Source organism: Salmo salar, chromosome 09 (genome assembly GCF_965601325.2).
Source record: "Salmo salar chromosome 09, fSalSal1, whole genome shotgun sequence".
Taxonomy (NCBI): domain Eukaryota; kingdom Metazoa; phylum Chordata; class Actinopteri; order Salmoniformes; family Salmonidae; genus Salmo; species Salmo salar.
This window is the reverse complement of record NC_138299.1, coordinates 21,459,915-21,482,309: the sequence shown is the minus strand read 5'-3', so window position 1 is coordinate 21,482,309 and position 22,395 is coordinate 21,459,915. Positions and strand designations below refer to the sequence as shown.

The 22,395-nt window shown below is 43.4% G+C and overlaps 1 protein-coding gene across 1 annotated transcript; it reads right to left on the bottom strand.

Moving 5' to 3' along the window:
* LOC106611080 (uncharacterized) lies at nt 1–21,664 on the bottom strand. The gene is made up of 4 exons (XM_014210947.3): nt 21,408–21,664; nt 14,369–14,821; nt 1,307–3,556; nt 1–764 (listed from the first exon to the last, which is right to left on the bottom strand). Exons 1-4 carry the CDS (start codon nt 21,571–21,573, stop codon nt 445–447), a joined length of 3,189 nt encoding a protein of 1,062 aa, XP_014066422.3. The 5' UTR covers nt 21,574–21,664; the 3' UTR covers nt 1–444.
* Between the last annotated feature and the right edge of the window lie 731 nt (nt 21,665–22,395).

Below are 22,395 nucleotides of genomic sequence, written 5' to 3'. Positions count from 1 at the left end.
TCATGTTGTAAATGCAATTTATTATTCTTATTATAGCAGTGTAATGTTACTTCATTGTAATGTTGTTTTATTGCTAATTCCTGATATTCTATTGTAATTACTAATCATTCATCTATATTTACTTTCAGAAACAAACAATATTGAATGTAATTTTCCAACATCATAACTGGAACTGGAGTTGCTGACATCTTTGTTTCCGAAGATTGAGGCCAGCTTTTGCATTCTAACAACACACTCTTTGAACGTACACTTCTTTACAGTTTTACTGGAGGAAAAAAATGAAAGAAAAGACAATGACAACTGTCATTTCATTACAAACATGCCTAGCCCATATTTCAATATTCACGTAGCGGTTGAACAAAAACTGCATTCCCACCCCTAAAGTCATTGTATCATGGCAGGTCACCTTTCAATTCAGTCAGTCAGTAATTGCTGCAGATGTGCTCAATAGTGCTTGAGCGTATGGTACTCCCCAAAGCACGGTGCAACACACAGGGGTATGTCACAAGGTACACACATGTACTTTGTCAACTTCCTCTGCTTCCTTCTCCTGGTGCTGGAAAGGCAGACTTTGCAGTGCCTCCGTGTGCGACTACCTTGTGCAGCAGTTTGAGGGACTTTTGAGGGAAAATGCCGTGCATTGAGGCGTAAGGGATTGTCTGCAGCAGGACGGCCCCCAGAGGGTGGACGCCGAGGGGTGTGGTGCTCCTCCAGCAGCTCTCTCATGAGGTTCTCTCTGTACTTTTGGTAGGTAATCACCTCACCTATGGGGGCGATAAAGAGAGAGAATGAAGGAGTGGGTAGGTAAGAGATATTGTCAATATAATTGCATAATGGAACAATGTGATTTGTATGGGAACTGTAAAATAAAAAAAAAAACTTGTTCATTAACTTCTATGGGCTACGTGGGATGCTAGCGTCCCACCTGCGGGACACAGCCAGTGAAATAGCAGGGCGGCAAATTCAAAACAACAAAATCTCATAATTCAAATTTCTCAAATATATAACTATTTTACACCATTTTAAAATATACAGCTCTCCTTAACCTGTCTGGGCTAGGGGGCAGTATTTTCACAGCCGGATGAAAAACGTACCCAATTTAAACAGGTTACTACACTGGCCCAGAAACTAGAATATGCATATTATTAGTAGATTTGGATAGAAAACACTCTGAAGTTTCTAAAACTGTTTGAATGGTGTCTGAGTATAACAGAACTCATATGGCAGGCAAAAACCTGAGAAAAATAAAAAAATCCAAAATCCAGAAAATACTGCCCCCTATACCTTAAAAAGTTAATTATCTCACCTGATAGCTGGCGGTGAACTATGTGGCCATTGAGGACAGCAGTGTCGATCAGATGGAAAAATATCTTCTTATACCACTTGGTGGTTTTCCAGGCGCATGCCACAAAGCGGTTTATCATGTCTGCCTTATTCACTGCCCCCATTTTGCGGTTATAGTCAAGCACACAGTCAGGTTTGATCTTCCGCTCTCCCGTCAGATGGTCAACCTTCCCTGTGGCCGACATGGTTGCTGTATGGACAGTGGAGAGAACATGTACGTCTCGTTTGTCATGCCACTTTACTGCCAGCTGTTGACCGTTCTCCTTGAACTCCACCTCCCCCCTCTGCATCTTCCTGCTTCCAAATGACGGCATCCCCTTCCTGTTTGATTGGACTGTGCCACAGGCCCCTGTGCTGTTGGAGAACAGATGCTGGAAGAGTGTGGGACTGCTGTACCAATTGTCCACATACAAAGTGTGGCCCCTCCCGAGATGAGGAGCCAGCATGGTCATCACCACGGACCCGGACACCCCAAGCCCCTCATAATGTTGGATGTCAGTGGTGGACCCTGTGTAAACTATAATGTCCTGGACAAATCCTGTCTTCACGTCGCACAAAAAAAAGAACTTCACCCCAAACCTGTGCCTTTTGGAGGGAATGTATTGACGGAACGCCAGCCTACCCTTCCACAACATCAAGTACTCGTCAATGCATAAGTCCTTGTATGGCATAAAGACCTGACCGAATGCTGATGTCAGGCTGGTAAGAACATTTCTTATTTTGTGTAAGGGGTCATTTAGGTTGGCAGTAGCATTGTTGACAAAATGCAGGCATCGCAGCAGGACTAGGAAGCGATCTTGAGAAAAGAGAGTGGCAAAGAATGGAGTTGCAAACATAGGATCCGTGCTCCAGTATTCCCTTAGAGAGTTCTTCTTCACTATTCCCATGAGAAGGACTGTCACCAGGAAGGTATACATTTCACTAATTGTGGTTGTCACCCATTTAGCGAGCTTCCCCCTCACTCCTGGCTCTCTCTTCTCCTGTAGCTCCAAGGCATAGCGATTAGTCTCCTCCACTATGTCTCCCACCAGCTTCTCTGTCAGAAACAGCTTGAAGCACTCTGCTGCAGAGGGAGATGGCAAGGGGCTTTTTACTCCAGACTGGGACTCATCAAAGCCAACAGCAAGGCCATGAGGGGTGAAATGGCTGGTGGCCTTCCAGCTACCGCAGACCTCCAGTACTTCACCCACTGTTGGTCTGCCTCCATCACCACCAGCATCTTCAGAGGGACCTGGGACTTTGTCGGTGGTCAAGGGGTCTTCAGATTCAGGGTTCTCAATGGCCATGAGGTTTGGCGGCAGCTCCTTACAGTCACTGTCAGAATCTGATTCCTCCGTTTCATACTCAGACTCATTGTCAGAATTGACAAAAATCTCCATAATTTCCACATTTGTGAGTTGCTTGAGACTGACGCTTTTACCGCAGTCAACACAGCTAAATGGTTTCTCTCCGGTGTGAATCCTCATGTGCCTGGACAGAAATTTTGTTTCTTTGAAGGTCTTGCCACAAACAGGGCAGGTGCAGGGTTTGCCACCTTGACAGAGTCGGACATGGGTCTTCAGTTCACAAGTGGAGTTGTAGTGTTTTTTGCAAAACTGACATTCGCTGAGTCTCTTCTTGGCGAGAGTCAAATGATTCTGCAAGTCAGGTTTCAGAGCAAACTTTTTACCACAGTCACGGCAGCGGTGAGTTTTTCTAGACATGTTGCTAAGTTTGGAATAATGTTCCCCCATTGATAGGTTTGGATCCAATAGTGGGCTAGGATGCAATTGTGGGCTGCTGTCAAGTCCTACTGGGTCGTTGTTTTCGGCTGAGCTGTGGCTGGAGGCATTGTTTTGATAATCTGGAGGGTCACAGGGAATTTTGAAATCCTTTATGTGAGTCACGGTTACAAAAGGTGTGAGATCCACTGATTTAGGGTCTCTCTCTCTGTTCTCCACAGTCTGGGTTTGGGGAAGAGTCAAGCACTGAAGTGGATCCTCCTGATCACATTCACTTTTCACACAGGGAGGAGGGAATATGGGGTCTTCGGCATCAAAGAGCACTTGAAGCTGCTCTTTCTCCTGATTGGTCCCCAGTTCCTCCTGTTCCTTTTTAATCTGTGTGGGCTCTGGGTCCTCCTGCTGCAGACTGGGGATCCACTCCTGCTCACAGCACTGCTGCTCAGGGGGAACCTCCTCTTCAGAGACAGCGAGAGAGAGCTTCAGGGAGTCTGGAGGGAAGGAGAGGAGGAGCAGAAGTTATCTATACTGAACAAAAATATAAAACACAATATGCAACAATTTCTAATTTCTAAGAAATCAGTCAATTTAAATAAATTAATTAGGCCCTAATCTATGGATTTCACATGACTGGGAATACAGATATGCATATGTTGGTCACAGATATGCTATTTTTCAAAAGTAGGGGCGTGGATCAGAAAACCAGTAAGTATTTGGAACTGACCACCATTAGCCTCATGCAGCGCGAAACATTTCCTTTGCATACAGCTGGTCAGGCTGTTTATTGTGGTCTGTGGAATGTTGTCCCCCTCCTCTTCAATAGCTTGGCGAAGTTGCTGTATATTGGCAATGCGCTGTCGTACACACGATCAATTGTTTCTAGACAGAGCGTTTCACACTTGACCAAATCACCGTCCTCAGCTAGTCAAAAGGGACCTTTATGCCTCCAATGTAGCAGGAGTCTGAAGGGTATCATATGGACCAACTATCCGGAGAATCGTCAGAGGATGTTCTAATAGAATATTATGCAACATTCCTCAAAAGAAAAAATGTGTGACACTGCTATCCAAACAAGAGAAAGTACTGGCACGTTACTGCTACTTTTATCTATTCACAGTGAAAGTTAAAAAAAATGACTTCTTAAAAGGACCTGCCCAGAGGAAGTTGTCGGCACTATTTCAACGTAATTTCCGGTCCTTGAGAGAAGGATGGGTAGTTATACATATTCACAAATTGTGGTTGGGAATTTCCACGCGGAGTTGATAAACATCAACAAAAGGGCCAGCATCCCGGAGTTGCCTCTTCACTGTTGATGTTGAGACCGGTGTTTTGTGGGTACTATTTAATGAAGCTGCCAGTTGAGGACTTGTGAGGCATCGGTTTCTCAAACTAGACACTCAAATGCACTTGTCATCTTGCTCAGTTGTGCACCGGGGCCTCCCACTTCTCTTTCTATTCTGGTTAGAGCCAGTTTGCGCTGTTCTGTGAAGGGAGTAGTACACAGCGTTGTGCCAGACCTTCAGTTTTTTGGCAATTTCTCACATGGAATAGCCTTAATTTCTCAGAACAAGAATAGACTGACGAGTTTCAGATGAAAGTTATTTGTTTCTGGCCATTTTGAGCCTGTAATCGAACCCACAAATGCTGATGCTCCAGATACTCAACTAGTCTAAAGAAGGCCAGTTTTATTGCTTCTTTAATCAGAACAACAGTTTTCAGCTGTGCTAACATAATTGCAAATGGGTTTTCTAATGATCAATTAGACTTTTAAAATGATCAACTTGGATTAGCTAACACAACGTGCCATTGGAACACAGGAGTGATGGTTGCTGATAATGGGCCTATGTACGACTATGAAGATATTCCATAAACAAAAAAATGTGCCTTTTCCAGCTACAATAGTCATTTACAACATGAACAATGTCTACACTGTATTTCTGATCGGAGCTGTGAGGGGAACGGCACCTCCGTACCTTCAGGCTCTGATCAGGCCCTACACCCAAACAAGGGCACTGCGTTCATCCACCTCTGGCCTGCTCGCCTCCCTACCTCTGAGGAAGCACAGTTCCCGCTCAGCCCAGTCAAAACTGTTCGCTGCTCTGGCATCCCAATGGTGGAACAAGCTCCCTCACGACGCCAGGACCGCTGAGTCAATCACCACCTTCCGGAGTCACCTGAAACCCCACCTCTTTAAGGAATACCTGGGATAGGATAAAGTAATCCTTCTAACCCCCCCTTAAAGATTTAGATGCACTATTGTAAAGTGGTTGTTCCACTGGATATTATAAGGTGAATGCACCAATTTGTAAGTCGCTCTGGATAAGAGCGTCTGCTAAATGACTTAAATGTAAATGTAAATGATCAATTTGATGTTATTTTAATGTACACATTTTTGTTGCTTATCTTTCAAAAACAAGGACATTTCTAAGTGACCCCAAACTTTTGAACGGTATATATAGAGCCAGTTAAAAGTTTGGACACCTACTCATTCAAGGGTTTTTCTTTATTTTTACTATTTTCTACATTGTAGAATAATAGTGAAGACATCAAAACTATGAAATAACATATTAAATCATGTAGTCACCAAAAAAGTGTCAAATCAAAAATATATTTTATATTGGAGATTCTTCAAAAGTAGCCACACTTTGCCTTGATGACAGCTTTGCACACTCTTGGTATTCTCAACCAGCTTCACCTGGAATGCTTTTCCAACAGTCTTGAAGAAGTTCCCACATATGCTGAGCACTTGTTGGCTGCTTCTCCTTCACTCTACAGTCAAACTCATCCCAAACCACCTCAATTGGGTTGGGGTTAGTTGATTGGAGGCCAGGTCATCTGATGCAGTACTCCATCACTTTCCTTCTTGGTCAAATAGCCCTTACACAGCCTGGAGGTGTGTTTTGGGTCATTGTCATGTTGAAAAACAAATGATAGTCGCACTAAGCCCCATCCAGATGGGATGGCGTATCGCTGCAGAATGCTGTGGTAGGCATGCTGGTTAAGTGTGCCTTGAATTCTAAATAAATCACTGACAGTGTCACCAGCAAAGCGCCATCATACCTCCTCCTCCATGCTTCATGGTGGGAACCACACATGCGGAGATCATCCGTTCACCTACTCTCCGTCTTACAAAGACACGGCGATTGGAGTTAAAAATCTCAAATTTGGACTCATCAGACCAAATGACAGATTTCCATCGGTCTAATGTTCATTGCTGGTGTTTCTTGGCTCAAGCAAGTCTAATTTTATTATTGGTGTCCTTTAGTAGTGGTTTCTTTGGAGCAATTCAACCATGAAGGCCTGATTCAAGTAGTCTCCTCTGAACAGTTGATGTTGAGATGTGTCTGTTACTTGAACTCTGTGAAGCATTTATTTGGGCTGCAATTTCCGAGGCTGGTAACTCTAATGAACTTATCCTATGTAGCAGAGGTAACTCTGGGTCTTCCTTTGATCTGGCGGTACTCATGAGAGCCAGTTTCATCATAGCGCTTGATGGTTTTTGCGACTGCAGTTTTTGAAATTTTCCGGATTGACTGACCTTCATGTCTAAAAAGGTAATGATGGACTGTCGTTTCTCTTTGCTTACTTGAGCTGTTCTTGCCATAATATGGACTTGGTCTTTTACCAAATAGGGCTACCCTCTGTATACCACCCCTACCTTGTTACAACACAACTGATTGGCTCAAAAGCATTAAGAAGGAAAGAAATTCCACAAATTAACAAGGCACAGCTGTTAATTGAAATGCATTCCAGGTGACAATCTCATGAAGCTGGTTGAGATAATGCCAAGTGTGTGCAAAGCTGTCATCAAGGCAAAGGGTGGCTAATATATTTTGATTTGTTTAACACTTTTGGTGACTACATGGTTCCATGTGTGTTATTTCATAGTTTTGATGTCTTCACTTATTCTACAATGTAAAAAATAGTAAAATAAAGAAAAACTCTTGAATGAGTAAGTGTGTCCAAACTTTTGACTGGTACTGTATATATAAAAATATCGATAACAATTGAAAGATAGCCGATATGCATTATTCTACATTGTAATGGACACTGTGCAACCTTTAGTTATGCTGCTGGCAGGCTTCGGCAAAGCAAATCCAAGTCAGCCTGTGCTCATGGTTCTCACAGGGGAAGTGATATGATAGGCTACAATGACTTTGCTCATGATCATGCATGCTGCAAATTACATGTAACTAAGTTCCTTGAAAGCTGTGGAGCGTGTAGTGAAGCAAAACTTGAGTGGTCAAAACCATTCATCTTGGGGAGCAGGGGGAGCATATAACACAATTATACCATTTATAAAATTATCACATTTATTTTCAATACAGACCAGCTAAAAAAATAATTGAAAATGGACAAATTATCCAATCGATTATGATCATTTTGGAGGTGCAAAAACATGTCCTGCTGAAAAGAAGGTTGACGACATCCGCTCGTCATTCACTCAGCCTATTGAGTCCACTGGTCCCACTCACAGAACTACCCTACGCCTTGGACTCTTTCTCACCTCCCTCTCCAGATAAAATCCTGCAACTAGTGAGGTCTGGCCTCCCGACAACCTGCCCACTCGACCCTGACGCCCCATCTCTGAAGACCTTCTCCCATTCCTCAATTCCCTCATTCCTGACCACTGGCTGCGTCCCCTCTGACTTCAAATCGCCTGAGTCGCTCCCCTCAAGAAACCAACACTTGACTCATCTGACGTCAAAAACTAGAGACCTGTATCCCTCCTTTCTTTTCCAAAACACTTGAGCGTGTTGTCTCTGATCAACTCTAGTTCTCTTTCATAACAATCTTCTTGACCCTAACCAGTCAGGCTTCAAGACAGGTCACTCAACCGAGACTGTTCTTCTCTGTGTCAGAGGCTCCCCGCACTGCGAAAGCTGACTCTCTCTCCTCTGTTCTCAACCTCCTAGATCTATCCGCTGCCTTAGACACAGTGAACCATCAGATCCTCCTCTCCACCCTCTCAAGGCTGGGCGTCTCAGGCTCTTCACCCTCTCCTCTTCTCTCTATACACCAAGTTACTCAGCTCCGTCATATCCTCACATGGTTTCTCCTACCATTGCTATGCGGATGGCACTCAACTACTTTTCTCCTTCCCCCTTCTGACACCCTGGTGGCGACACGCATCTCTGCGTGCCTGGCAGATATCTCAGTTTGGATGTTGACTCCCCCCTTACTTACTATGCCTGTGATATGTGGTTGTCCCACCTAGCCATCTTAAGACACATGCTATAACTGTAAGTCACTGGATAAGAGCGTCTGCTAAATGACTAAAATCGAAATAAAACCCAGTCCTGAAAAGAAATGTAGGCTGAAAATGTGTACATCATATGATAGGAAAAGACACCGCATTCACATGGATTTGCACAAAGTGGGTAGTTCAGATGTGACTTTAAACCCTAATACAGTGCCTTCAGAAAGTATTCATACCCCTTGACTTATTCCACATTTTGTTGTGTTACAGCCGGAATTGAAAATTGATTCAATGTATTCATTTTCTTCACCCCTCTACACACAATACCCCATAATGACAAAGTGAAAACAAGTTAGCATTTTTGCAAATGCATTGAAAATGAAATACACCTGAATATAAGCCGCACCCACTGAATAAAACATTTTTTTTAAATTTTGAACATAAGTAAGCCGCACATGTCTATAAGCCGCAGGTGCCTACCGGTACATTGAAACAAATGAACTTTACACAGGCTTTAACGAAACACGGCTTGTAACAAAAAATTAAAAATGTGCAGTAAGCTTTAGTTGTCTTTTTGCACTGAGTCAATTCCTCACGCTGCTGTTTCCAACGTCTTATCATCAACTCATTAAGCCCAAGCTCCCGTGCAGCAGCTCTATTTCCTTTTCCAACAGCCAGATAATTCGCCTTCAACTTGAAAGCTGCATCATATTCATTTCTCCGTGTCTTTGCCATGATGAGGGTGACAAAATGACTACCGTAATCAGAATGATGGGAAGTTTGACAGCGCTCGATTTAATCTAAACAGTAAACAAAAAAGTTGTTTGACCTTAACCCGTTCGGCAATTTCATTGGTCTAATGAAAGCTTCATGCCGCCAAAAAACCGAGCACGTCATTCAATGTGTTTTTTTGGAGAAAAAACATTTGAAAGCGGGAAAAATCCATATATTAGCCGCGTCATTGTTTAAGCCACGAGGTTCAAAGCCTGGGATAAAAGTTGCGGCTTATAGTCCGGAATTTACGGTATTCACGCCCCTGAGTCAATATATGTTAGAATCACCTTTGGCAGCGATTACAGCGGTGAGTCTTTCTGAGTAAGTCTCAAAGTTTTGCACACCTGGATTGCCCATTATTCTTCTAAAAAAAAAATCTTCCAGCTCTGTCAAATTGATTGGTGATCACTGATGTACAACCATTTTCAGGTCTTGCCATAGGTTTTCAAGCCGATTTAAGTCAAAACTAGGCCACTCAGGAACATTCAACATCATCTTGGTAAGCAACTCCAGCGTATATTTGACATTGTGTTTTAGGTTATTGTCCTGCTGAAAGGTGAATTTGTCCCCAAGTGTCTGTTGGAAAGCAGACTGAACCAGGTTTTCCTCTAGGATTTTGCCAGGGCTTAGCTCCCTAGTCCTGGCTGATGACAAGCATAACCATAACATGATGCAGCCACCATCATGCTTGAAAATATGAAGAGTGGTACTCAGTGATGTGTTGTGTTTTCCCTAAACATAACGTTTTTTATTTAGGACAAAGGTCATTTCTTTGCTCCATTTTTTTGCAGTTTTACTTTAGTGCCTTATTGGAAACAGGATCCACGTTTTGGAATATTTTTTTATTCTGTACAGGCTTCCTTCTTTTCGCTCTCATTTAGGCCAGTGTTGTATAGTACCTACAATGTTGTTGATACATCCTCAGTTCTCCCATCACAGCCATTTAACGTCACCATTGGCCTCATGGCGAAATACCTGAGTGGTTTCCTTCCTCTATGGCAACTGAGTTAGGAAGGACACCTGTATCTTTGCAGTGACTGGTTGTATTAATACAACATCCAAAATGTAATTAATAACTTCACCATGCTCAAAGGGATATTCAATGTGTTTTTTTTTTTTAACCCATCTACCAATAGGTGCCCTTCTTTGCGAGGCATTGGAAAACTTCCTTGGTCATTGTAGTGGAATCAGTGTCTGAAATTCACTGCTCAACTGAGGGACCTTACAGATAATTGTATGTGTGAAGTATAGAGATGAGGTAGTGGATAAAAAAATCATGTTAAACAATATTATTGCACAAAGAGTCCATGCAACTTATGTGACTTGTTCAGTGTGGGATTTGTTTTACTCCTGAACTTATTTCAGCTTGCCATAAGAAAGGGGTTGAATACTTATTGACTCAAGACATTTCAGCTATTCATTTTTTATTCATTTGTAAAAATGTCTAAACATAAATCCACTTTGACATTATGGGGTATTGTGTCAAGGCCAGTGACACACAATCTCAATTTAATCCATTTATAATTCAGGCTGTAACACAACAATGTGGAAAAAGTAAAGGGGTGTGAACACTTTCTGGAGGCATTGTATATCATACTTTGACTCAAACAATGACTTATTGACTTAAATCGTTGCATAACATTTACATTTACATTTAAGTCATTTAGCAGACGCTCTTATCCAGAGCGACTTACAAAATGGTGCATTCACCTTATGATATCCAGTGGAACAACCACTTTACAATAGTGCATCTAAATCTTTTAAGGGGGGGGGGTTAGAAGGATTACTTTATCCTATCCTAGGTATTCCTTAAAGAGGTGGGGTTTCAGGTGTCTCCGGAAGGTGGTGATTGACTCCGCTGTCCTGGCGTCGTGAGGGAGCTTGTTCCACCATTGGGGTGCCAGAGCAGCGAACAGTTTTGACTGGGCTGAGCGGGAACTGTGCTTCCTCAGAGGTAGGGGGGCCAGCAGGCCAGTGGTGGATGAACGCAGTGCCCTTGTTTGGGTGTAGGGCCTGATCAGAGCCTGAAGGTATGGAGGTGCCGTTCCCTTCACAGCTCCGTAGGCAATCACCATGGTCTTGTAGCGGATGCGAGCTTCAACTGGAAGCCAGTGGAGAGAGAGGAGGAGCGGGGTGACGTGAGAGAACTTGGGAAGGTTGAACACCAGACGGGCTGCGGCGTTCTGGATGAGTTGTAGGGGTTTAATGGCACAGGCAGGGAGCCCAGCCAACAGCGAGTTGCAGTAATCCAGACGGGAGATGACAAGTGCCTGGATTAGGACCTGCGCCGCTTCCTGTGTGAGGCAGGGTCGTACTCTGCGAATGTTGTAGAGCATGAACCTACAGGATCGGGTCACCGCCTTGATGTTAGTGGAGAACGACAGGGTGTTGTCCAGGATCACGCCAAGGTTCTTAGCACTCTGGGAGGAGGACACAAGGGAGTTGTCAACCGTGATGGCGAGATCATGGAAGGGGCAGTCCTTCCCCGGGAGGAAGAGCAGCTCCGTCTTGCCGAGGTTCAGCTTGAGCTGGTGATCCGTCATCCACACTGATATGTCTGACAGACATGCAGAAATGCGATTCGCCGCCTGGTTATCAGAAGGGGGAAAGGAGAAGATTAATTGTGTGTCGTCTGCATAGCAATGATAGGAGAGACCATGTGAGGATATGACAGAGCCAAGTGACTTGGTGTATAGCGAGAATAGGAGAGGGCCTAGAACAGAGCCCTGGGGGACACCAGTGGTGAGAGCGCATGGTGCGGAGACAGATTCTCGCCACGCCACCTGGTAGGAGCGACCTGTCAGGTAGGACGCAATCCAAGCGTGGGCCGCGCCGGAGATGCCCAACTCGGAGAGGGTGGAGAGGAGGATCTGATGGTTCACAGTATCAAAGGCAGCAGATAGGTCTAGAAGGATGAGAGCAGAGGAGAGAGAGTTAGCTTTAGCAGTGCGGAGAGCCTCCGTGACACAGAGAAGAGCAGTCTCAGTTGAATGCCCAGTCTTGAAACCTGACTGATTAGGATCAAGAAGGTCATTCTGAGAGAGATAGCAGGAGAGCTGGCCAAGGACGGCACGTTCAAGAGTTTTGGAGAGAAAAGAAAGAAGGGATACTGGTCTGTAGTTGTTGACATCGGAGGGATCGAGTGTAGGTTTTTTCAGAAGGGGTGCAACTCTCGCTCTCTTGAAGACGGAAGGGACGTAGCCAGTGGTCAAGGATGAGTTGATGAGCGAGGTGAGAAGGTCTCCGGAAATGGTCTGGAGAAGAGAGGAGGGGATAGGGTCAAGTGGGCAGGTTGTTGGGCGGCCGGCCGTCACAAGACGCGAGATTTCATCTGGAGAGAGAGGGGAGAAAGAGGTCAAAGCACAGGGTAGGGCAGTGTGAGCAGGACCAGCGGTGTCGTTTGACTTAGCAAACGAGGATCGGATATCGTCAACCTTCTTTTTAAAATGGTTGACGAAGTCATCCGCAGAGAGGGAGGAGGGGGGGGAGGGGGAGGAGGATTCAGGAGGGAGGAGAAGGTAGCAAAGAGCTTCCTAGGGTTAGAGGCAGATGCTTGGAATTTAGAGTGGTAGAAAGTGGCTTTAGCAGCAGAGACAGAAGAGGAGAATGTAGAGAGGAGTGAGTGAAAGGATGCCAGGTCCGCAGGGAGGCGAGTTTTCCTCCATTTCCGCTCGGCTGCCCGGAGCCTTGTTCTGTGAGCTCGTAGTGAGTCGTCGAGCCACGGAGCAGGAGGGGAGGACCGAGCCGGCCTGGAGGATAGGGGACAGAGAAAATCAAAGGATGCAGAAAGGGAGGAGAGGAGGGTTGAGGAGGCAGAATCAGGAGATAGGTTGGAGAAGGTTTGAGCAGGTTTGAGCAGAGGGAAGAGATGATAGGATGGAAGAGGAGAGAGTAGCGGGAGAGAGAGAGCGAAGGTTGGGACGGCGCAATACCATCCGAGTAGGGGCAGAGTGAGAAGTGTTGGATGAGAGCAAGAGGGAAAAGGATACAAGGTAGTGGTCGGAGATTTGGAGGGGAGTTGCAATGAGATTAGTGGAAGAACAGCATCTAGTAAAGATGAGGTCAAGCATATTGCCTGCCTTGTGAGTAGGGGGGGAAGGTGAGAGGGTGAGGTCAAAAGAGGAGAGGAGTGGAAAGAAGGAGGCAGAGAGGAATGAGTCAAAGGTAGACGTGGGGAGGTTAAAGTCACCCAGAACTGTGAGAGGTGAGCCATCCTCAGGAAAGGAACTTATCAAGGCGTCAAGCTCATTGATGAACTCTCCAAGGGAACCTGGAGGGCGATAAATGATAAGGATGTTAAGCTTGAAAGGGCTGGTAACTGTGACAGCATGGAATTCAAATGAGGAGATAGACAGATGGGTCAGGGGAGAAAGAGAGAATGTCCACTTGGGAGAGATGAGGATTCCAGTGCCACCACCCCGCTGGCTCGATGCTCTAGGGGTATGCGAGAACACGTGGGCAGACGAAGAGAGAGCAGTAGGAGTAGCAGTGTTATCTGTGGTAATCCATGTTTCCGTCAGCGCCAGGAAGTCTAGGGACTGGAGGGTAGCATAGGCTGAGATGAACTCAGCCTTGTTGGCTGCAGACCGGCAGTTCCAGAGGCTGCCGGAGACCTGGAACTCCACGTGGGTCGTGCGCGCTGGGACCACCAGGTTAGAGTGGCAACGGCCACGTGGTGTGAAGCGTTTGTATGGCCTGTGCAGAGAGGAGAGAACAGGGATAGACAGACACATAGTTGACAAGCTACAGAAGTGTTGTTTCTTGTATTATTGTCTCCTGTGTCTTTAGAGAACTGTTTCACTTTGATATCCTTTTTCTTCTGTCCTGATTTTCTCTTTCTTTTCTTCTGTTAACTAGATATTCTTTGTTGTTCTTCGTTAGCTAGCTAGCTTCTTCCAAAAGAGTCCCTAGCAACTGCTTAGCAACTGGTAAACAATTCAGCTTGCTAAGATAACTACAATTTTATGAAAAATAGTTATTTTCAAAAGCCTATCTTCTTTGTTTGTTGCTTGTTTTTTCTCCTATTCAGTCTTGCAGTTTTCTTTTGCTTTTTTTCCGATGTACTTCACTCTAAAAACCATGTAAATTTCAATATTTGTAGGAGCTAATTTTTCAGCTGCTGCTGCTCAAATTGGAGTTCTGGAACACATAAGGTAAGTTATGTTCCATAACATCATGGGTAAGCTTTGGCGATCGTCTTTCAGATTGAAAAAGTGGATTTCTACTGGTGTGGATGTTTAACATTTTTGAAATGGTGATCACTGAAAGCCTAAACAGTTTATCAATTGAGTAGAACTGTAGTTAGATATTAGGAGATATATATACGTACCTATTCTACATAGTTTTATCTCCGGTGTGATTCGCAGAAGTCTCCGTAGACGATTATTTTCCTCCAGGTACTCCGCTATCATTTTCTCAAATGCCCTGAAAATCTCCACAGCAGCAGATGCCTTTAAACGCTCATTTAAAAACACACGAAACGACTCTAGTTTAGACATTTTCAGTGGACTGAGAGTTGGGTATTCAGCTAGTACGGCTTTGTGAAGTGGGTCCTCCTGATCAAGTTCACTTTTCACACAAGGAGGAGTGAATATGGAATCTTTCGTATCAAAGAGCCCTTGAAGCTGCTCTTCCTCCTGACTGGTCCTGAGTTCCTCCTGTTCCTCTTTAATCTGTGTGGGATCTGGATCCTGCTGCCCATGACTGGGGCTCCACTCCTGCTCACAGTGCTGCTGCTCAGAGGGAACCTCCTCTTCAGAGACAGCAAGAGAAAGCTGCAGGTCTGGAAGGAGAGGGTGAGAAGAGGTTTAAGCTATATACCACAGAATTAAATAGAACAATTATACATGTGCATTATAGCTCTCTATGATCTATATAGCAAAGTGGCCTCGAACAAATCACAAATTGGACAAACCACTCGTTCAGCTTCATTTAGATCTACTACTGAATAATATGGCGATTGAGCAACTTGAGGAGACTAAACTCCCGGGTGTAACCCTAGATAGCAAGCTGTCATGCTCAAAACATAGGCTTAATGGTTGCGAAAATGGGAAGAGGTCTGTCCATGATAGTGTGCTGCTCTGCCTTCTTGACGTCTCAGTCAACCAAACAGGTCCTACCGGCCCTAGATTTGTCGCACCTGGACTACCGCCCAGCTGTGTGGGACATACAGAACCAGTCAAAAGTTTGTACACACCCACTAATTCAAGGATTTTTCTTTATGTTTACTATTTTCTACACTATAAAATAACACACATGGAATCATGCAGAAACCCCAAAAAGTGTTAAACAAATAAGTAAATAATAAATATATATACAGTGAGGGGAAAAAAGTATTTGATCCCCTGCTGATTTTGTACGTTTGCCCACTGACAAAGAAATGATCAGTCTATAATTTTAATGGTAGGTTTATTTGAACCGTGGGAGACAGAATAACAACAAAAAAATCCAGAAACATGCATGTCAAAAATGTTATAAAATGATTTGCATTTTAATGAGAGAAATAAGTATTTGACCCCTCTGCAAAACATGACTTAGTACTTGGTGGCAAAACCCTTGTTGGCAATCACAGAGGTCAGACGTTTCTTGTAGTTGGCCACCAGGTTTGCACACATCTCAGGAGGGATTTTGTCCCACTCCTCTTTGCAGATCTTCTCCAAGTCATTAAGGTTTCGAGGCTGTCGTTTGGCAACTTGAACCTTCAGCTCCCTTCACAGATTTTCTATGGGATTAAGGTCTGGAGACTGGCTAGGCCACTCCAGGACCTTAATGTGCTTCTTCTTGAGCCACTCCTTTGTTGCCTTGGCCGTGTGTTTTGGGTCATTGTCATGCTGGAATACCCATCCACGACCCATTTTCAATGCCCTGGCTGAGGGAAGGAGGTTCTCACCCAAGATTTGACGGTACATGGCCCGTCCATCGTCCCTTTGATGCGGTGAAGTTGTCCTGTCCCTTTAGCAGAAAAACACCCCCAAAGCATAATGTTTCCACCTCCATGTTTGACGGTGGGGATGGTGTTCTTGGGGTCATAGGCAGCATTCCTCCTCCTCCAAACACAGCGAGTTGAGCTGATGCCAAAGAGCTCCATTTTGGTCTCATCTGACCACAACACTTTCACCCAGTTGTCCTCTGAATCATTCAGATGTTCATTGGCAACTTCAGACGGGCATGTATATGTGCTTTCTTGAGCAGGGGGACCTTGCGGGTGCTGCAGGATTTCAGTCCTTCACGGCGTAGTGTGTTACCAATTGTTTTCTTGGTGACTATGGTCCCAGCTGCCTTGAAATCATTGACAAGATCCTCCTGTGTAGTTCTGGGCTGATTCCTCATCGTTCTCATGATCACTGCAACTCCACGAGGTGAGATCTTGCATGGAGCCCCAGGCCGAGGGAGATTGACAGTTCTTTTGTGTTTCTTCCATTTGCGAATAATCGCATCAACTGTTGTCACCTTCTCACCAAGCTGCTTGGCGATGGTCTTGTAGCCCATTCCAGCCTTGTGTAGGTCTACAATCTTGTCCCTGACATCCTTGGAGCGCTCTTTGGTCTTGGCCATGGTGGAGAGTTTGGAATCTGATTGATTGCTTCTGTGGACAGGTGTCTTTTATACAGGTAACGAGCTGAGATTAGGAGCAGCTCGTTACCTGTATAAAAGACACCTGGAAGCTAGAAATCTTTCTGATTGAGAGGGGGTCAAATACTTATTTCCCTCATTAAAATGCAAATCAATTTATAACATTTTTGACATGCGTTTTTCTGGATTTTTTTGTTGTTATTCTGTCTCTCACTGTTCAAATAAACCTATCATTAAAATTGTAGACTGATCATTTCTTTGTCAGTGGGCAACCGTACAAAATCAGCAGGGGATCAAATACTTTTTTCCCTCACTGTGTATAGAGAGAGATTCTTCAAAGTAGCCACACTTTGCCTTGATGACAGCTGTGCACACTCTTGGCATTCTCTCAACCAGTTTCATGAGGAATGCTTTTCCAACAGTCTTGAAGAAGTTCCCACATGTGCTGAGCACTTGTTGGCTGCTTTTCCTTCACTCTGCGGTCCAACTCATCCCAAACCATCTCAATTGGGTTGAGGTCAGGTGATTGTGGAGGCCAGGTCATCTGATGCAGCACTCCATCACTCTCCTTCTTGGTCAAATAGCCCTTACACAGTCTGGAGGTGTGTTGGGTCATTGTCCTGTTGAAAAACAAATGATAGTCGCACTAAGCGCAAACCAGATGGGATGGCATATCACTGCAGAATGCTGTGGTAGCCATACTGGTTAAGTGTGCCTTGAATTCTAAATAAATCACAGACAGTGTCACCAGCAAAGCACCCCTACACCATCACACCTCCTCCTCCATGCTTCACAGTGGGAACCACAAATGGAGATCAACCGTTCACCTACTCTACGTCTAACAAAGACACAGTGGTCATAACCAAAAATCTCAAATTTGGACTCATCAGACCAAAGGACAGATTTCCATCGGTCTAATGTCCATTACTCGTGTTTCTTGGCCCAAGCAAGTCTCTTCTTCCTAGTGGTGTCCTTTAGTAGTGGTTTCTTTGCAACAATTCAACCATGAAGGCCTGATTCACGCTGTCTCCTCTGAACAGTTGATGTTGAGATGTGTTTGTTACTTGAACTCTGTGAAGCATTTATTTGGGCTGCAATTTCTGAGGCTATTAACTCAAATTAACTTATCCTCTGCAGCAGCGGTAACTCTGGGTCTTCCTTTCCTGTGGCGGTCCTCATGAGAGCCAGTTTCATCAAAGCGCTTGATGGTTTTTGCAACTGCACTTGAAGAAACTTTAAAAGTTCTTGAAATTTTGCGAATTGACTGACCTTCATGTCTTGAAGTAATGATGGACTGTCGTTTATCTTTTCTTATTTGAGCTGTTCTTGCCATAATATGGACTTGGACTTTGACCAAATAGGGCTATCTTCTGTATACCACCCCTACCTTGTTTCACAACAAAACTGATTGTCTCAAATGCATTAAGAAGGAAAGAAATGCCAATATTTAACTTTAACAAGGCACACCTGTTAATTGAAATGCATTCCAGGTGAATATCTCATGAAGCTGGTTGAGAGAATGCCAAAAACGTGCAAAGCTGTCATCAAAACAAAGGGTGGCTACTTTGAAGAATCTCAAATATAAAATATATTTTTTGGTTACTACATGATTCCATATGTGTTCTCATAGTTTTGATGTTTTCACTATTGTTCTACAATGTAGAAAATAGTAAAAATAAATAAAAACCCTGGAATGAGTAGGTGTGTCGAAACTTTGACTGGTACTGTATGTATGACCGCTAGTGCTGGGCAACGAGGTTATCTACATCAACCCTTTACAGACAGAACGCAGCTATAGTAACATGTCGATTACGACAATTTAGAACTTTTCAGACAATTTAAAAAAGTGCTGCATCAGACAGTAGAATTCTGCTCCAGTGTAAAATGATCTGTATTTTATCTGTCCGTGACATCAAACATCGCTGATTGATGTGCTGCTGTGTTCTTTTTTTATGCAGCTTTTTATGGTATGGTAGCTAGGTGTGTTTTATTTCTACTAAATGTCTTGGTAAGTCACAGTATTTAACAAACTATAAAGTACTTTTTTAGGAGAGAGTGGTCTGCGCTCAGCTGCTGGAGATTATTTGATTGAGTTCTGTTGCCTAGTGATGGACTTTTGTCCCGCTTCAGAAGGTTGTATTCCTTTACAGAAAAGTAAAACGTCCATATCACCAGAGAAGGTCGTGTGTTTATTTTTTCACGTTGTGTAGCCTACCCTAACAGACAGAAAAGCTAACATTATGCATGTCTGAAAAGCATAATTGATACAGGTCCTGTAGCCTAAAGTAATTTCATATGAGGCAAAAAATGAAGAGTAGGTTACCCCGTGTTTAGGGTAGGATTTCTACAGCCAACAGACACACACTTGCATCATTAGTGAAGAGACAAAGCAGAAAGAGAAGGCAGGCCAGCATGAGTGAGAGAGAGGCAGAAGAAGGCAGAAACGTGCTTATATGTTTTGGTAATCTGCATCTGGCAATGTCTTGTGTTGCATGCCTTGCAAATTCACCAAGTAGCCTAAAGTTCTCCTCTTCCTCTCTGGTTTTATTTGAATTACACATCTTCCCCAGGCCTTTACAGCCTATCGGCTATAACACCCCAAAAAATATGTTTGTGTTAAATTAACTGTGATTTTAATTAAGTGGGGGGAAAAACAAAAAAAAACGTTTTCGGTTAGGGAATATTTTTTTTGGGGGTGGGGTTACGGATTTATTTGTATTTTTATGGGAGACCAGGTTTCGTTTCCCGCGTTACAAAAGCACACTGTTTTACAATCGAGATTTCTGATATGGCTTTGAAATACGGAGCGTGCGGAATGCGCATAGGCTATGAAGAGTGCAGAGTTTTTGTTCAGCCATCACATTTACTGTTAATAAATGGCTATTAGCAGTAGGTGTTAAGCTATTTAGGAGTTAGCAATCTAGCCCTATTTTGACAGTAAAATAACAAAAATAGCCTAATTGTCATGCTAAAATTCATGACAATCACTTGTATAAGTTATTTATTGAATATCGCAGTAGTGTTTTACACATCTTAATAAAGCATTGTGAATGGCTTCCGAATGACGTTCTAAGCTGATTACACCTATTTTTTTCTATAGTGTGACGCTGGCAATTTTTTGGGGGGTGTGACCAAATAATGGGCTGGTGCCATCAACTGAGGGGAAAATGTTAATCTAGAGCTCTGCACTGCTCAATCAGACCATAGCACAACAGCTTGTTGTGCTATGGTCAGCTAATACAGGACTAGTAAAGGCCCATGACTTTTGGGAAAGAAAAAATTAAATACAAATATTCAGATTTTTCAAGGGGTGCTGCAAGACCCCTACTTCCTGCAGCTATGTTGACAATATGCTACGACATCTTTCAACCAAACATACTTGTGGATACTTCATTCATTCTCAATTTGGAATGCACTGGTGTCTTAACTTTTCTGTTTCCAGTTGCAGGTGTAACTCTGATAACCAGAGAATATTCCGAAAAATATAAAAGCCCTGTTTTGCACCGAGTGAGATGTTACCCGTGACATTTTAGCTGCCCGACATCTCGCAATACCCAACATCTTTGCTGGAACTAGTCATTTCTAAGCTACACAGTGGTGGCCACGTGTAGACCAAGATATACACATATGCAAAAGGTCATTTCTCACTTGATGAAAAAGGTGGATTTCATACTTTTCTGAACATTATCTGGCTATCGGAGTTACACCTGCAACTGGAAACACACATTTATAAGACACCAGTGCCTTCCAAGTTGAGAATTAATGAAGTATCTCAAAGTAAAGTTTGGTTAATTTACCACACCACCCAAGCTGCAATGCATATGCAAGTAAAAATAAATGTTTATTAGTCACACACATATTTAACAGATGTTATTGGCTCCCGAGTGGCAGAGCGGTCTAAGGCACTGCATCTCAGTGCTTGAGGCGTCACTACAGACACCCTGGTTCGAATCCAGGCTGTATCACAACTGTCTGTGATTGGGAGTCCCATAGGGCGTCGCACAATTGGCCCTGCGTCATCCGGGTTTGGCCGGTGTAGGCCGTCATTCTAAATAAGAATTTGTTCTTAATTGACTTGCCTAGTTAAATAAAAGGATAAATACATTAAGTAAAGGGTTCAGTTCAATTCACTGTTTGCTACGTTTTGTGATGGTTTGTACTGAGCAACACGTTTCCCCAAAACGGTGAGCACCATTCTTTAACAACCTTTGAGGTATGTTTGCTCCCATAGGGCGGCAAGGTGTGGCCTGATCAATATGGGTGTGACCATTTGAAATCGCAAAACTCGTGCAACACACCATACACAACCGCCCTCAGGGCCACTATAATCACAGTTCTTTAACTCGGGTGTCATTACGCCGATTCTGTTGCAGAACGTTTCGTAAACGGAAGCAAACGGAACGAAACTGGGAGGGACCTACCTAAATTTGTCCAATAGAAACTTTCGTTTTCGTTGCGTTTTGCAACTATTTGGACTAAAGATTACGCCCAAATACCGTATTGTTTCCGTTGAATTCAACGTTGAACAATGTTATGTTGTAATGAAAACACCCCAGATTAAACTGCATATCGACCATTGCAGATCTAGTTATGATCTAAACAGCCGTTAAACATGCCTGAGTGCAACTGTATGTTATTTAAAATCAGCTGTTCGTGACAAAACAATGTAATAATGTATGGTAAAAGTTACAGTAGATAACTTCTTTAATAATTTATGAAGTGGTGATCACCGTTTGCCTAAACAGTTTATCATTGAGTAGAACTATAGCTAGTCAGTAGCTCTACCGTATACTAACCTATTCTATATAGTTTTATCTCCGGTGTGATCCGCAGCAGTCTCCGTAGACGATCATTCTCCTCCTGGTACTCCACTACCGTTTTCTCAGCTGCCCCGAATATCTCCACAGCAGCCACCGTTAAACGCTCATTTAAAAATATACGAAACGACTTTAGTTTAGACATGTTTCAGTAGACTGAGAGTTAGGTATTTTTCAACGAGTGTGGTTTAGTCCACGAGGAAAGTGGCCATAAAAATCAGCATCTCGTAAGCAACACTAAACAAGTACTTCCGGGTCTAAATAAAAGTCCCCACGTAATAGTAGAAAAGTGTTGAATAACCTATATTTATTTATTATATATGAAAAATATTTGTCTAAACATTAACAATGATTCATTTAAGTAACATTTGCATTACATTTGAGATGTAAAACATGTTTTAATGTCAAATAAATGCCCCAAATGTAAAACACTGAAATACATATTGGCTTATAGAGCAGAAATGATTCTAGGTGGCGCAGTAAACGTATTGTAGGCAATACTCAGTAGGCTTTGTAGAATGTATATATGATATGGTGTCATTTCATGGGGCACTGAATAATACGGAGTCTTACTGGATTAATAAGGAGTGTTGCAGGCCTTTGAGTCCACCCATTCCATTGGCCACAATGTTAATCACTGTATGTGGAATACATTTTGGCTTATAAAGCAAAAACTATTTTCAGACACCCAAGATATTGGGAATAAATACTACCACTTAGAGACAGAAAGTTGTGGTAGAGGTTAATCAGCTGAGGAAATAGTAAGCTCTATGAAAACTGAATCAAATGAGCAGCATGTAACTGGAGACGTCGAAACAAGCGAGGATACACAGAAATGTGTTTTGTCAGATGAGACAAATTTTGGAGGGTTCAGGCATACCACTCCAAATAATGGTGTGCTTACATTGACTTGTGATGAATGGGAGAAGGACCATTCAGAGAGAAGTGGTAGGTATTTCAAAACGTT

Coding starts and splice junctions, on each gene's coding strand:
- LOC106611080 (XM_014210947.3), bottom strand. CDS start 21,573: ATGTCTAAACTAAAGTCGTTTCGTATATTTTTAAATGAGCGTTTAACG. Junction 14,822..21,407: donor GATAAAACTATATAGAATAG/GTTAGTATACGG, acceptor CTCTCCTTCCAG/ACCTGCAGCTTTCTCTTGCT. Junction 765..1,306: donor AGTTCACCGCCAGCTATCAG/GTGAGATAATTA, acceptor TCGCCCCCATAG/GTGAGGTGATTACCTACCAA.